Source organism: Octopus bimaculoides, chromosome 9 (genome assembly GCF_046866305.1).
Source record: "Octopus bimaculoides isolate indiv1 chromosome 9, ASM4686630v1, whole genome shotgun sequence".
In the NCBI taxonomy this organism is placed as follows: Eukaryota; Metazoa; Mollusca; class Cephalopoda; order Octopoda; family Octopodidae; genus Octopus; species Octopus bimaculoides.
Genome location: NC_142936.1, coordinates 77,312,469 through 77,327,995, shown reverse-complemented (window position 1 = coordinate 77,327,995; position 15,527 = coordinate 77,312,469). Strand labels below are relative to the sequence as shown.

Below are 15,527 nucleotides of genomic sequence, written 5' to 3'. Positions count from 1 at the left end.
TGAACACTATTCAATTTTTTTTCTCCGTGTTTTTCTCCTTGTCTCCGTATTCCTCTTGTTGAAGAGCGTAGCTCGAAACGTCAAAGACTTTCCGTATTCCCGAGCGTCATACTAATACATCCTTTTTGTTATTTACACCACCTGTCCTCGTCTGTTGTTGTTTTTTCGTACATTCTCCCATATATATATATATACATACATACAGTGTGATTCGATCACTTTTTAAGTCATCTCTACAAATATTCAATAGAATTTAGAGCTATCACTGAAAGTTACGACGTTTCGTATACGAACACGTTTATGTAAGCAATGCGATCGAAAATACAAAAATAGGCAATATATACGTATCTATTTTTTTGTTCTCGATCGCATTGTTTACATAGATGCCTTTGTATACAAATATCGTAATTTTCAGTACCGGTTCTTAATTTTATAGAATATCTGTAGCGATAACTTAAAAGTTGACTAGACCTTGCCTCTCATCATTTCGAGGTCGATAAAAGAAGTACCAGTTGAACACTGGGGCCGATTACATCGACTAGCCCCTTCCCATAAAATTTCAAATGTTGTGCCTATAATAGAAAGAATAACTACCCTTTTACCATCTTCCATGTGGTATTTTGTGAACCCTTAGTCGTTAATAAAGAAATTGATATTATTATTATTATTATTATTATTATTATTATTATTATTATTATTATTATCATCATTGTTATTATTATTATTGAGTGATAGTGCAGTGCATGCTATCAATGTGATACTAGGGTAAAATATACGAAGCCCAGTATATCTATCATGACTAACCGTCTGATAAGAGTACACCAAGCACATGCATCACAACCATATGTGCGCGACATGGTGATCTCATACCAAGATAAATAGCGCATGACCTTGCAGATAGGGCCCAGTTAGAATTTTCTTGAGGTCGAGCAGACCATCCCGCTCAAAAGGTTCCTGAATAAGGGTTCTTCAAGGATGTTGGAGAAAATACCCATGTTTCCAAAGGTGAATTATCCAAACATCAAAGAATTCCTCTCAACACAAGATTATGATGCTCCCCGACTACTTCTGCTCGTGATCAGTGGTGCATATATCGTCAGCCACTAAGGGACATGCTCAACTGGTTAAGGTCAAACAACTGACAAGCAATTCTGAGGTATTCAATAGGATATTTGCTGAAGCCCATTTTTTATACCAAGACAAAACAATGTACATTATAACACTTCCACTCAGTCAGATGAGAAGCCATGAAAGCCACTGCATCAGAGCATTTATCATTATTATTATTATTATTGCTACTACTACTACTACTACTACTACTTCTTCTTCTTCTTCTTCTTCTTCTTTACAGCGCAGTGTAGTAAAGGTCATTATTCCTACGATGGCTTTGAACCTTGTATCGAGTGTCCTCTAGGTTACTATACCAACTTCACAATGCAAACAACGTGTTTGGAATGTCCAGATGGAACTACTACCTTGATTACTGGAGCAACAAATGCATCTACCTGTATTTCTGTCGGTAAGTAACTCCAATCACAAAGATTTAATCTTCTATGCTTTTGTAGTCATTGAACTGCAGAGGATGGTTTTAGTCTGTCGTAAGGACTTCAGTGCAATATTTCAGTTTACTACTTTCATCGAGTAACTTAAATACATTTTCTTTTGTGGTTTGCATTCATTCTTGTTCTCTTTTCCATCAGATTTTAACGTTTGCTCGGTAAATTTACATGGGCTCATTTACAGCTGCTTATTTTATTTAACTGTAGTTAAAACAAAGATTCAGTGCCTCACGTAGTTAAAACAAAAATTCGGTGGGTTCATTTTATCTTCTACTTGTTTCAGTCATTTAACTACGGCCATGCTAGAGCAACGCCTTGAAATTTTAGTCGAATGTATCGATCCTAGTACTTATTTTTTTAAGCCTGGTATTTCCTCTATCGGCCACTTTTACCGAACTGCTAAGTTATGAGCACGTAATCATACCAGCACCGGTTGTCAAGCAATAGTGGGACACAAACTCAAAGACGTGCACACATAGATGTATATACACATATATACAACGGGTTTCTTTTCGGTTTCCGTCTACCAAATCCACTCACAAGGCTTTGGTCGACTGAACGCAGAACCATGTGGTTGGGAAGCAAGCTTCTTATCACACAGCCACGCATTTACGTCGATTCATGTTAGAATGAGTGGCTACGTTTTGCTTATTTACTATAGAATGGCCCATACTTAGAATATTGGCTTCAGATAACACTGGAATTATTGTTGGCATCCTTTTGTCTCAGGAGACAATGGAGTTGCGCATAAACTAATCCAGTCTGTTTTTTCCTCTCCAGTTTTGCGCAGGCCTGGGCTAGATGTAAGAAAATCCTGGGTAGCCCAATCGTCAGGATTCCTCTCTCTCTCGATCTTGCTGACGTAGTCGAAAGGAGTGCAGAGCATTACGTTTGGCACCAACTTGGTTGCAGGAGCTGCCGGAAGAGTGTTAAGTCGAACACTAAACCGCCTACGGGGCTCCACTCCGGATTTCTTTGAAGGTTGTGTCCCTTCCGTAACCCTGGATAGGGGCCTATACCGAGTACTGTCAGCCGGAGCCAACTGAGCCCGGGATTCGTGTCATGCAAGGTCATCACTCCCTGAAGTAATGAAGAAAACCGCTACCCGGGAATTATACATACAAAATAATAAATATAAAAGAAATACAATGCACAACACAAAAATCATAAAAGAATGCTACAAAATTATAGATTTAAATACAGAAAAATACAAAGAAGTCAACGCTATAAGCAGGATAATATACGCATAATATAAACAGGCGCCGGCGCCTGCGTGAGTGTGTGGTAAGAAGCTTGTTTCCCAACCACATAGTTCCGGGTTCAGTCCCATTGTGTGACAGTGTGTGGCACCTTGGGCAAGCGTCTTCTACTATAGTTTCGAGCCGACCAAAGCTTTGTGAGCGGATTTGGTAGGCGGAAACTAAAAGCCTATTGCATATAGAGAAAGAGGTGTATGTGTGTGTGTGTGTGTGTGTATTTTGTCCGTCATCAGCGCTTGACAACCGATGCTGGTATGTTTACGTTCCCATAAATTAGTGGTTCGGCAAAAGGGGATGATAAAATAAGTACTAGACTTTAACGAAAGAAGGTACTGCGGTCTATTCGTTTGACTAAAATCCTTCAAGTCGGTGCCCCTGCATGGCCTCAGTCTAATGACTGCAACAAGTAAAAAAATAAAAGATAAATTTATCGAAGCTGCAAAACAAATTCAGAGTTACAAGTGTTTCATCTCCCCTTTGCAATAATTGTTCCACCCGGGACAGTTGTAGTCTATTTACCTGCTACCAACGTATTGTTCACAGAATACGATGAAAATCAATAACAGCTTAACTTTTTCTGTGTTCCTCATTCTCAGACAAATGCCACAGACCGAAACATTAGATTCTTTTCTCCATGCGCCAAATGTTATTACTGAAGTCTCTTATAAATTCCGTTCTTCTCGGATATCTCGTTCATCTGCCATAGCCTCTTCTTCCTCTTGTTCCCCACCACTCTCCCTACCCGGTGCGACCTTTCTCTCCCTTCCTTTCTATAATTTTTCATCGCAAACTTCAGATTCTGTAGAGAATGGAATTAGATCTGTGTCAAACATATTATCAGTATTCACCATTTATCAGCAGAGAACATAGGTTTACTTTATCAATCCACTAGTTTTTTATTTATGTTTTTGCTTGTTTCTTTTGTTTGTTTGTTTATTTTTATTCTTCCCATCCAAGGAAGCAACAGAGACACTTGAATATGGTATTCTAAAAGTATTAATACAAATGCAAATGGCATTATGGTCGACAAACATCGAATTAGAGTCACCGCTGGATTGTATTTCTACAAGAAAATTATACTAAAAGACTTTTTGTAAATACTTTTTGCCCAAATATATTTCACACCTTATTTTTTGTCTTTGAAATATCCATTTATTATAACTTCTTGCAAGGCAAGTTTGAGTTAATTACATAGAAGAGACACATGACTTACAGTGGCGCGCCCTAGTGATCAGCTATTGTAAGGGAGACAATCCCTCCTCCATTAAGTTAAAGCAGAATACGAAGTTTAAATTTCAAATCAAAAAGTAAAGATGTTGGTACACAGAATTTTCTTCCTTTTTTCTTTAACACATTCTAAAGATCTTAAAATTTTCAAACATATTTCAGTACATTATGGATAACTATTGTACGGATATCGAATGGAGATAGATGCAAAATACATCAGGACAGCATTCGAATTCAAAAGTAATGAAGAAATGACAAAGCTGATTCTTGTAAAATTTACTGGTCCAATCACACAATAGCTTTGACTAATTTCTCAGACTTGCTGTACATACAAGCTATTGAAAGTTGAAAACTACAACTATGTATTTCAAAAGGCTGTTTCGTTTGCTGCAGAAAATATTGTTAAAATAGATATACGTAATAAGAAAACTTAGAATGGTTCCGACATTTGTGGACAGTGTATGTATACGCATATCCAAAACATGTGAATGTAGGTCCCCCATATGTGATCTTTGATCCAGCGTATGGGAACGTTGGTCCGGCTTATGTAGAAGTAGTTCTAGCATATGTGATTATAGTCATTTAAAAGTCGGAGAGCTGGCGGAACTGTTAGCTACATTTTGTTCCGTCTTTAGTTGCTAACTTCATATTCCTCCGAGGTCAACTTTGCCTATCATCCTTTCGGGATCGATAAATAGGTGCCAGTTCAACACTGGGATCAATGTAACCGACTAGTTCCCTCCCCCAAAATTTTAGGCCTTGTACCTATATAATAAAGGATTATAGTCAATTTATGGTTATCTTTTATAATAATAGTAACAGGCAATACTTTTGTCTAAGATGTGACAAAAGATCATACAGTCTATCCCTATGTAAATTCAATCAAAAACAAGCTATACACAGTAAGAGGTTAAAACAATTCTAGGACTATTTTTCTTGAAAGACGCTCTCAACCTGTTTCAATTGATTACTTAAGAGTATCAAGGCGGTAAGCTGGCAGAATCGTTAGCACGTCGGACAAATTGCTTAGCAGCATTTCAACCGTCTTTACGTTCTGAGTTTAAATTCCACAGAGGTCGACTTTGCTTGCAATCCTTTCGGAGTTGAAGTAATCGACTTATCCTCTTCCCCCGAAGTAATCGACTTACCCTCTTCCCCCAAAATGCTAGCCTTGTGCCAGAATTGGAAGTTATTATTTAAGATTATGCACTACATTCTGAGTTCAAATTCCGCCGAGGTCGATTTTGCCTTTCATCCTTTCGGGATCGATTAATTAAGTACCAGCGAAACATTGGGGTCGATGAAATCGACTAGTCACCTCCACTAAATTTCAGGCCTTGTGCCTATACTAGAGAGGATTATTTAAGCTTATGGAGAAATTTGATAAAATTATAAACATTTCCATTATACAACTGGTGTTTTGTACCTGACTAAAGTGTCTGGTATGAAATTTCAATTTGAATTGGATGGTTCTGTATTGTGGAACCAGGAACAAAATTGACTAGATTAACATCTAATGCAATTTTTGCAAGTTTTTCTTTTTTTTTTTTTTTTTTTCAGAAACAAACATATGCAATACCAATCCTTGTGCTAATAATGGAACATGCGTACCAAATGGACACTCATACAACTGTAATTGTACTAATGGTTAGTTAAAACAACTCTATTTGTTATCTATGGATATGAAAGTGCTTAACTGAAAACAGGTTCTGTTAGCCCGGATTTTATCTAACTTAAGGTAGATTTTATCCACCTTAAATTTTGAATTCTTATTCGCATACCCAACAACACTGGTTGCCAAACGTAAATTATGAAATAATTTTTTCAGCTTATCGATACTGGAAAAATTCACAACATTTCGCACCAATAAACTACTATTGTTCCTGAAAGTTGTCATTTTTTTAATATTCTTTGCAGATAACTTAAAGCTCACTGCCCGGATCTAATCTACTCCATTCCTAAACTTTTGGATTTTTATTCGTACATACATACATACATATATGTGTGTCTGTGTGTGTGAAAAGGTTGAATTATATTTCGTCCTTTAATTTGGAGGATTCCAAAAAACAGTTTCTAATAAAGATTCTTCATATTTTGCTGGTATCTTACTGGCATAAGTTTGCGAATATGAAAATAATATTTGTATATGGTGTGTTATATGAATTTATGGAAAGGTATCCTATAAAACTGAACAAAATTTGTTTAAAATAGAGAGGAGATGTTAACTATATATATTTTATATATACTTTATCTATAAGGCTCAATTTAATTTTAATTTTTTATAAATTGATTTTAATTGAGTTTTTTACCTGTAATTTTGGATTTTGTCCCTAATAATAATATTATATATATATATATGTATATTTACATACATACTTATAGGTGTGCGTGCATATTTATACATATATATATGTACACACACACACACACACACACACACACACACACACACACACACACACACACACATATATATTTATTTAAGACCTACACACCCATATATATGTATATATTTATGCATTTATGCAAGTATGTATTTCTGCATGTATGTACCTATACATGTATATGTGCATGTATGTTTGTATGCTATGTGTATATATTGTAAATAAACTGTAATCCTTATGTTTTGTGGCTTCTTTTTTCTGCGTACAGAATTCACTGGAGGAAAGTGTGGGAAAATGGTAGACCTATGTACACCTAACCCGTGTTACTACAACGGTACCTGTACTATGAAAGGTTCAGCATTTGAATGTAACTGCCCTGCAGGTACGTAATATTATGTTTACTAGTATTTTATAGCAAATCTGAAGCTTTTACATTCACCGCCTTCCTTGTATTTGTGTGTGCGTTTGTGTGTATACATATACATATATGTATATACATATATAATTATTATAAAATCTGGTAATTAGTCATATATTAATTAATATCGATTAATTATCAGGAGGTCAGCACGTCTAAAGAATCAAAGAGATTCAGAAATATTATCTGCAATCTCAGGGGATTAAGGTACATTTTAAAAAAATAACGTCGACCACTAACGTGGACAATTAATGCGCTAGAAATAGATCACATCTTGTGTCTATTAAGACCTAAAATGTTCTCAACATGAAATATAGCAGCATTCCAAAAACGTTTTTGGTATGCTGCTATATTTCATGTTGAGAACTTTTTAGGTCTTAATAGACACAAGATGTGATCTATTTCTAGCGCATTAATTGTCCACGTTAGTGGTCGACGTTATTTTTTATAAATATATACATATATATATATATGTATATACATATATGTATATATATATATATATGTATATACATATATATATATATGTATATACATATATGTATATATATATATATATATATATATATACATATATATATATGTATATACATATATGTATATACATATATGTATATACATATATGTATATACATATATGTATATACATATATGTATATACATATATGTATATACATATATGTATATACATATATGTATATACATATATGTATATACATATATGTATATACATATATGTATATATATATATATGTATATACATATATGTATATATATATATATGTATATACATATATGTATATATATATATATATGTATATACATATATGTATATATATATATATGTATATACATATATGTATATATATATATATATGTATATACATATATGTATATATATATATATATGTATATACATATATATATGTATATATATATATGTATATATATATATATGTATATATATATATGTATATATATATATATGTATATATATATATGTATATATATATATGTATATATATATATATATATGTATATATATATATGTATATATATATATATGTATATATATATATATGTATATATATATATATGTATATATATATATATGTATATATATATATATGTATATATATATATATGTATATATATATATATATATGTATATATATATATATGTATATATATATATATATGTATATATATATATATATGTATATATATATATATATGTATATATATATATGTATATATATATATATATATATATATATATATATGTATATATATATATATATGTATATATATATATGTATATATATATATATATGTATATATATATATATATGTATATATATATATATATGTATATATATATATATATGTATATATATATATGTATATATATATATATATGTATATATATATATATATGTATATATATATATATATGTATATATATATATATATGTATATATATATATATATGTATATATATATATATATGTATATATATATATATATGTATATATATATATATATGTATATATATATATATATATATATATATATATATATATATATATATATATATATATATATAAATATATATATATATATATATATATACATATATTTATTTATTTATTTATTTATGTTTCAGCCAAGTGGCTGCGGTCATGCTGGTGCACCACCGTGATTTTCACGATCCTTGCATGGCTCTTCTCCCCCACCTGACATGGTCCAATCAAGAGTTTTGATGGCACATCTGGTGTATAAGAGAATTTGACACAGCTGCCCTAAACTGAGTCTCATTACGAGTCATTGGTTCGTCTGGTATCGTGGAGAGGAAAGTGTCAAGTTTTGTCTTGAAGACCTCCGCATCCATGTCTTGCATGTCTCTCAAATGTTTTGGCAGGGCATTGAAGAGCTGAGGTCCTCTGAAAACGAGGCTGCTGCAGTATCTCGTTCTTATGTGAGATGCAGTGGACGGTACCTTTGGCATCATGCAGTGGCGACCCGTGCGGGCATTTCTCTAGTACTTGATGCCAAAGTTTGACACCAGTCCTTCCAGTATTTTCCATATATATATATTATTACATATCTCTCCCGCCTGCGCTCCAGGGAGTAGAGACCTAGTGCCTTCAGTCGCTTCCTGTAGTTCATCTGTTGGACTGTGGCGATCTTTTTTGTATAGTGCCGCTGAATTGCCTCGAGTTCTGATGTCCGCTTAACACTGTGTGGTGACCACAACTGAGAGCAATAGTCTAGGCGGCTCAGAACAAATGTCTTCCACAGAGTCAACATGACTTTTTGATCCCTTGTACGGAACGTCCTCAGTATCCACCCTGCCATTTGTCTGCACTTTGCTGTCAACTTGACAATATGCATGTGAAATGATGCATCACTACACATGTTGATGCCCAGATCTCTTACTGTTTGTGGTTCTGGGATTGCAGTACCTCCAGGCCCTGTGTATGCCAGTTGGGAGGTACGTGTGGTCTTGTAGCGCAGTACTTGAAATTTTTTTTTATTGAACTGCATATTATTTTGCTCTGCCCACTCATATATTGCATTTAGGTCATTCTGCAGGCTTACAATATCATCAGGATTCCTTATTGCCTGAGATATCTTTGTGTCATCAGCATAGCTAGTGACAGTGGCTCTCCGAGTGACCGTGGGAATGTCCAGAAGGGCCACTATGAACAGTAGTGGCCCCAGAACAGTTCCCTGTGGAACACCGCTCAATATTTGTGTTTCCCTAGATAGTTCTCCATTGGCTGCAACTGTCTGACTTCTACCATTCAGGAAGTCATGCAGCCACTCTCCTAATTTACCAGCTATGCCAAGGTTTCGCAGCTTGTGACATATCAAGCCATGATCAACTTTGTCAAAGGCTTTTGCAAAGTCGAGATATATCACATCAACATTTGAATGGTCAAGTAGCTGCTTCAGGACCCAGTCATAATGCTGCAAGAGCTGCGTGAGGCAGCTTCTACCTGGTCGGAAACCATGCTGGGTCTCATTCAGCAAGTCATTTTCTTCTAGGAACGCAATCAATCTCCTTCTGACAATTCGTTCCATGACTTTGCTAATATGTGAAGTCAGAGAGATGGGCCTGCAATTTCCAGCCTCTGTTCTGCTTCCACCTTTATGGATAGGACATATGGTGCCTTCCTTCAGCTTTTTGAGAAGTTTACCATTTGCAAGGAAACTATATATATACATATATATATATATATATATATATATATATATATATATATATATATACATATATGTATGTATATATATATATATATATATATACATATATATACATACATACATATATATACATACATACATATATATACATACATACATACATACATATATACATACATACATATATACATACATACATATATACATACATACATATATACATACATACATATATACATACATACATATATACATACATACATATATACATACATACATATATACATACATACATATATACATACATACATATATACATACATATATATATACATACATATATATATATATATATATATATATATATATATATATATATATATATATTATGATTGACCGTTGACTGAACACTATTCAATTTTTTTTCTCCGTGTTTTTCTCCTTGTCTCCGTATTCTTTCTGTTGAAGAGCGTAGCTCGAAACGTCAAAGACTTTCCGTATTCCCGAGCGTCATACTAATATATACTTTTGTTATTTACACCACCTGTCCTCGTCTGTTGTTATTTTTTGTATATTCTCCCATATATATATATATAGACAGACAGACAGACAAACAGACAGGCAGACATATATATACATATGGTAATTAAGAGGTAGTTTTATGCACCCAACGGCCCCAGAACTCCTGACCTTTTGCCTCACCACGGGTTGCAAATTTGAAGTCATATATATAGATATGCGTGTGTGTGTGTGTGTACATACACAAGGGACTGCTGAATCGAACTGGGATGTATCTATGTATTTTTTAATAATTTTATACTTTCTACCAGGAACCAATGGAACACAGTGTGAAATTATCCAGAAAACTTGTACATCTGGCTTATGCTTAAACAACGGAATATGTATCAACAAGTTGAATTCGAATGAATGTCATTGTCCAAGTGGATTCTCTGGCGACCAGTATGTTTTTTTTAATCACTTACTTGCTTCACTTCACTTACTGGACAGCGGCTATGCAGGGGCACGGCCTTGAAGGGTTTAGTCGAACAAATATTTATTTTTTAAAAATCTGGTACTTGTACGGGACCGATAAAATAATCATATATGTATATATATATATATATAATCACCTGATCAAGTAGATTATAAGAGGATGTTATACATCACTGGTCACGATGCGCTTGCATAGGCAGACTCGTTAGAGCGTTGGGGAGAGTGTTTCGTGGCATATGATCTGATTCTCTCCGCTTTGAGTTCAAATCTGCCAACGTAGCCTTTGCCTTTCATCCTTCTAGGATCGATTTTAAAAAGTGCTAATCCAAGGCGCTGGACCAGCGACACTGTATGCCTTCTTTGACACCACCAGCTGCCACCTTGGATACCTTCAGCAGAGTCCATTCTGCAGAAAGAACTCAGGCTTGGCATCTGGCTTGAGGATGTCTTCCTTTCCGTCGCCACCATCGGAGTGTCAGAGGCCATGTAAAGTGTCATGAGTAATGCCTTTCCTCCTCAAATGGTATAGTCTACTTAACTGTAAATAGATACAACAGGGGAGAAACAAGTGACCCTCCGAGCAGTGACGAAGATTTTATGATTAATTCGTTATATTTTATAATTAATTCGTTCCGAGTTCAGTTCTTTCTACAGTCAAAATAGCAACCTCACCAACAATGTTGGCTTCTGTGTTATCGCTTAACTTGTAAGAAATAACAAAAAGATTCTGCTGAAAAATTGGCTTTTATTTCTAGCAAGTCGAAGATAGTTGTCATGGTTAGAATGCCTCTGAACATAGGTCTTCTCAATCAGAGTGAACTTGGAATCAAACAATGACAATGATTACCTGTTGCAGATCAATGTCCCAGAAGTTCGACTTTAATCTGCTTAGTAGTATAAAAGCTAGAGATTGGCACCAGAACATAGGGACTTTGTGGATTGATAAAATATTAGTCTTTTTTTGATACAATGAGATTTTAAAATGTTTTAAGGATACATGATGTAGCACAAAGTATCATAATTTTTTAATTCTTTTACGAGTTTCAGTCATTGGAAAATGCGTATAATTACAGGGGTTTTATAGTCAGGAGGGAAGACACTTTCATGACTCTCTACAGGGCCTGCATGACTCCAAGGAGGGAAGGAGATATGACTCTAACTCTTCTAACAATGAACTCCGCTAAAGGCAGTCAACGTGGCATGTAGTGACACTGAACCAAGCGACGAATGAAGTCTACCACCAAAGTGGATATGACCAATTAAATCCCTTAAAGATGTTTTATTCAATCGTATCAACCCCTAAGTCTTTGTTTCAGTCTTATACTTATTTTTCTCTGTATGTATTTGTCGAACCATTAAGTTATGTGACGTACAAGGGCACTACACATAACAAAATGGGTTTTTTGTTTAGTGTAAATTATGTTTATGTTACTCAGTCATAAATACGTGTGTGTGCAGAGAGAGAGAGAGATGGTGAAGGGAGGAGTCATGAATTACATATATAAAATGTTATTTTTTTTTTTACTTTTTATTCCAGTTGTGATACCCGTGTTTTGCCGTGTAGCGCAAACCCTTGCCAAAATGCTTCTAGTTGCGAGGATCTTGGTAATGAACGCGCTAAATGCAACTGTCTACCCGGGTTTACAGGGGAGAAATGTGAAAGCAATATTGGTAAATATATTGTTTCATTTTGTATTATTTTTGTTGGTCTTTTGCTTTTTGTTAGTTTTTTTATGTTTTGGGGTTTTTACTTGTGGAACAAATAAATTACACTGGTGAACAAAATTCGAGCGTTTTGCTCTCCCATAAACTAAAGAAAACGAACTTTATAGTACTTTTAATGCAGATTTCGAATCTGTTTTTAGAAGTTTTCTATCAGGCATGATTTTTATTTGACAGAGTAATTAAATTAGACAATAAATGTACTATATTAATGCAGAAATAAGGCTGACAATTATAATTGGTCAACAGAATTAATGAAAAATTCTGTACCACTAACAAAAGTAGGTGAACTTAATAGCATTTTATCTACAGAATTCAAATATGTTTTCCGATTTTTTCTATAAATCATAGTTTTCCTGTGATAGCATATGTAAACTGTTAAACAATTATATTTCATAAATTCAAAAATTGGGCTAATATTACTAGGAAACTTGCCTTTAAAACGTTGAGGCGTATGATTTTCGACTGTATTTAGCTTCTGGAACGTCCGTTTTTAATGACCAACAATAATCAGCCAACAGAGAAGAGCTCCACTTTCCTTGGTATCAGGTTTCCATATTCAGAATGTCCCGGTGAAACATTTCGCCGTCCTCGTCTCTGACAGCTCCAAGATTTGCAGAGAAAACGTCCAAGTGAGAGTTCAAGAAGTGGATTTTTAAGCTCATATTGCATTTCAAGGCCTTGGAATGATGTCAGTAGCTCTTTTACTATGTCAAAATAGTTGGTACCAATCATGCCATTGCGCACGATTCGAACAGTCCTCTCCATAGGTTTGATGCAACATTAGAAAAAAGTCTTTGTAAAAGTTTTAAAGGATGTTCTCGTTTTGCTTTTTCGAAATTTAAGACAGAATTCTACACGAACTCATTGCTCTTCCAAGTCCCACGTTGTTAAACTTGAGACAGATCACCCAATGTACTACACATACCCTCGCTTTACCACTTCTATAATAATTACTACCTGAGGTGGCTCTTATTAAACTGAGGTCGAGGCTACCCATCCACTGCAATCGCATGCACGCTGCTCCGACCGAATGACGTACCGTTTTAAAAGTTCATTTTCTTTTTGGACAGTCTTCATGTATGTGTGTAACAGTCACATCATATTTCAGATTGAATATGTAAACAGACTTAGTAACTAATTGTTTAATAAACATACATTTAGTGTTCCTGTGTAAATACCTACGAGTGATTAAGTCACAGGGCGAGGCAGGCAATTGAATCAACTGGCTTCAGTTTCTGCTTAGCGTAATTTGTTGCCTTACTTTTCCCTGGTTGCCGTGAAAGCGTAGTGGGCAGTGTTACCTCATAAAACAAACATCTTTGAAAGCCATATAGTTAACGTGAGGTGCCTTTTTTTTTCCAACGTGGCAATAAAAATGTTTGTTAAATACAAGAGTCCTCATCATGTATTAAAACGTTTAATATTGAATACTTTGTTTAGGTGTCCTGTTCAATATACGCAGCCAAATTTGAACAAGAATAATTAAATCTCTATATTTCTTTGGGGTTTTTCTTTTTCTTATTACCACTTACGTTTGTTACCCTTTCAGACGATTGTGCAAGCTCTCCATGTCTTTTTAACGGAAATTGCACTGATTTAGTTGGTGGTTTTGAGTGTCAGTGCCCAAGCGGGTTGTCTGGAAAAACATGCAGCGTCAGAGAGAATCCGTGCAATGTATCAAAGTGTCACGGAAACGTTTGTATTGTTAACGAAGAAGCAATGGACAGCATATGCAGTTGTCACGAAGATTATACATACGGTAAGACTACTAGTTTAGTACGCTATTTTCATCATAAATTTATTCTAACGCTTAGTAATAAACGCATACAAGATTTGTCTGCCTGTGTGTGTATGTCTATATATATATATATAGACACACACATACACATATATATGTATGTAAGTGTATGCATGTATGTATGTATGTATATATATATATATGTATGTTTGTATGTATGTATATATATCTATGTATATATATGTATGTATGCATATATATATATATGTATGTATATATACATATATATGTATGCATGTTTGTATATATGTGCATGCATGTATATGAATGTTATGTATGTGTACATATATGTATATATATATGTATGTATATGAATGTTATGTATGTATATATATATGTATATATATGTATGCATATATATGTATGCACATATATATATATATATATATATATATATATATACATATATACATATATATGTGTGTGTGTGTGTGTGTGTGTGTGTGTGTGTGTGTGTGTGTGTGTGTGTGTGTGTGTGTATGTATGTATGTATGTATATATATATAAATAAACATAATTAAGGGATCAGCAACGGGGATCACCCTTAATTATGTTTATAAACGTATAAGAACTTTTAAATAAGTTCTTCACCGATAATGGTGTTTACATACCTAAGGGCTTGGTAGAAATTATTAATTTATTGATAAATTAATAATCTTTTATCCTTTTATTTGTATATATATACATATATGTGTGTGTATATATATATGTGTGTGTGTGTGTGTGTGTGTGTATGAGAAACTTTGGAGGTGATGTACAGGAATTATATATTAGAAAAAATAATAAGGTACTTAAATATCTGGATGGTTGTACATTTACAGATTTTTATTAATATGTCAATTTTTTCTATAAATTAGCGCTTGCATCTGATCTTGTAGATTCTCTGGAGAATCTACAAGAATAGATGCAAGCGGTAATTTATAAAAACATATGACATATTAATAAAAATCTGTA

The 15,527-nt window shown here is 33.8% G+C and overlaps 1 protein-coding gene across 1 annotated transcript in view; it reads left to right on the top strand.

Moving 5' to 3' along the window:
- LOC106868257 (uncharacterized) overlaps positions 1-15,527 on the top strand; it is a 228,182-nt gene that overhangs the window by 146,934 nt on the left and 65,721 nt on the right. Inside the window, exons 30-35 of the mRNA XM_089358208.1 lie at positions 1,352-1,519; positions 5,606-5,692; positions 6,698-6,811; positions 10,888-11,017; positions 12,588-12,721; positions 14,325-14,534. Coding sequence (XP_089214334.1) covers positions 1,352-1,519; positions 5,606-5,692; positions 6,698-6,811; positions 10,888-11,017; positions 12,588-12,721; positions 14,325-14,534 — 843 coding nt within the window. The remainder of the gene's footprint in view (positions 1-1,351; positions 1,520-5,605; positions 5,693-6,697; positions 6,812-10,887; positions 11,018-12,587; positions 12,722-14,324; positions 14,535-15,527) is intronic.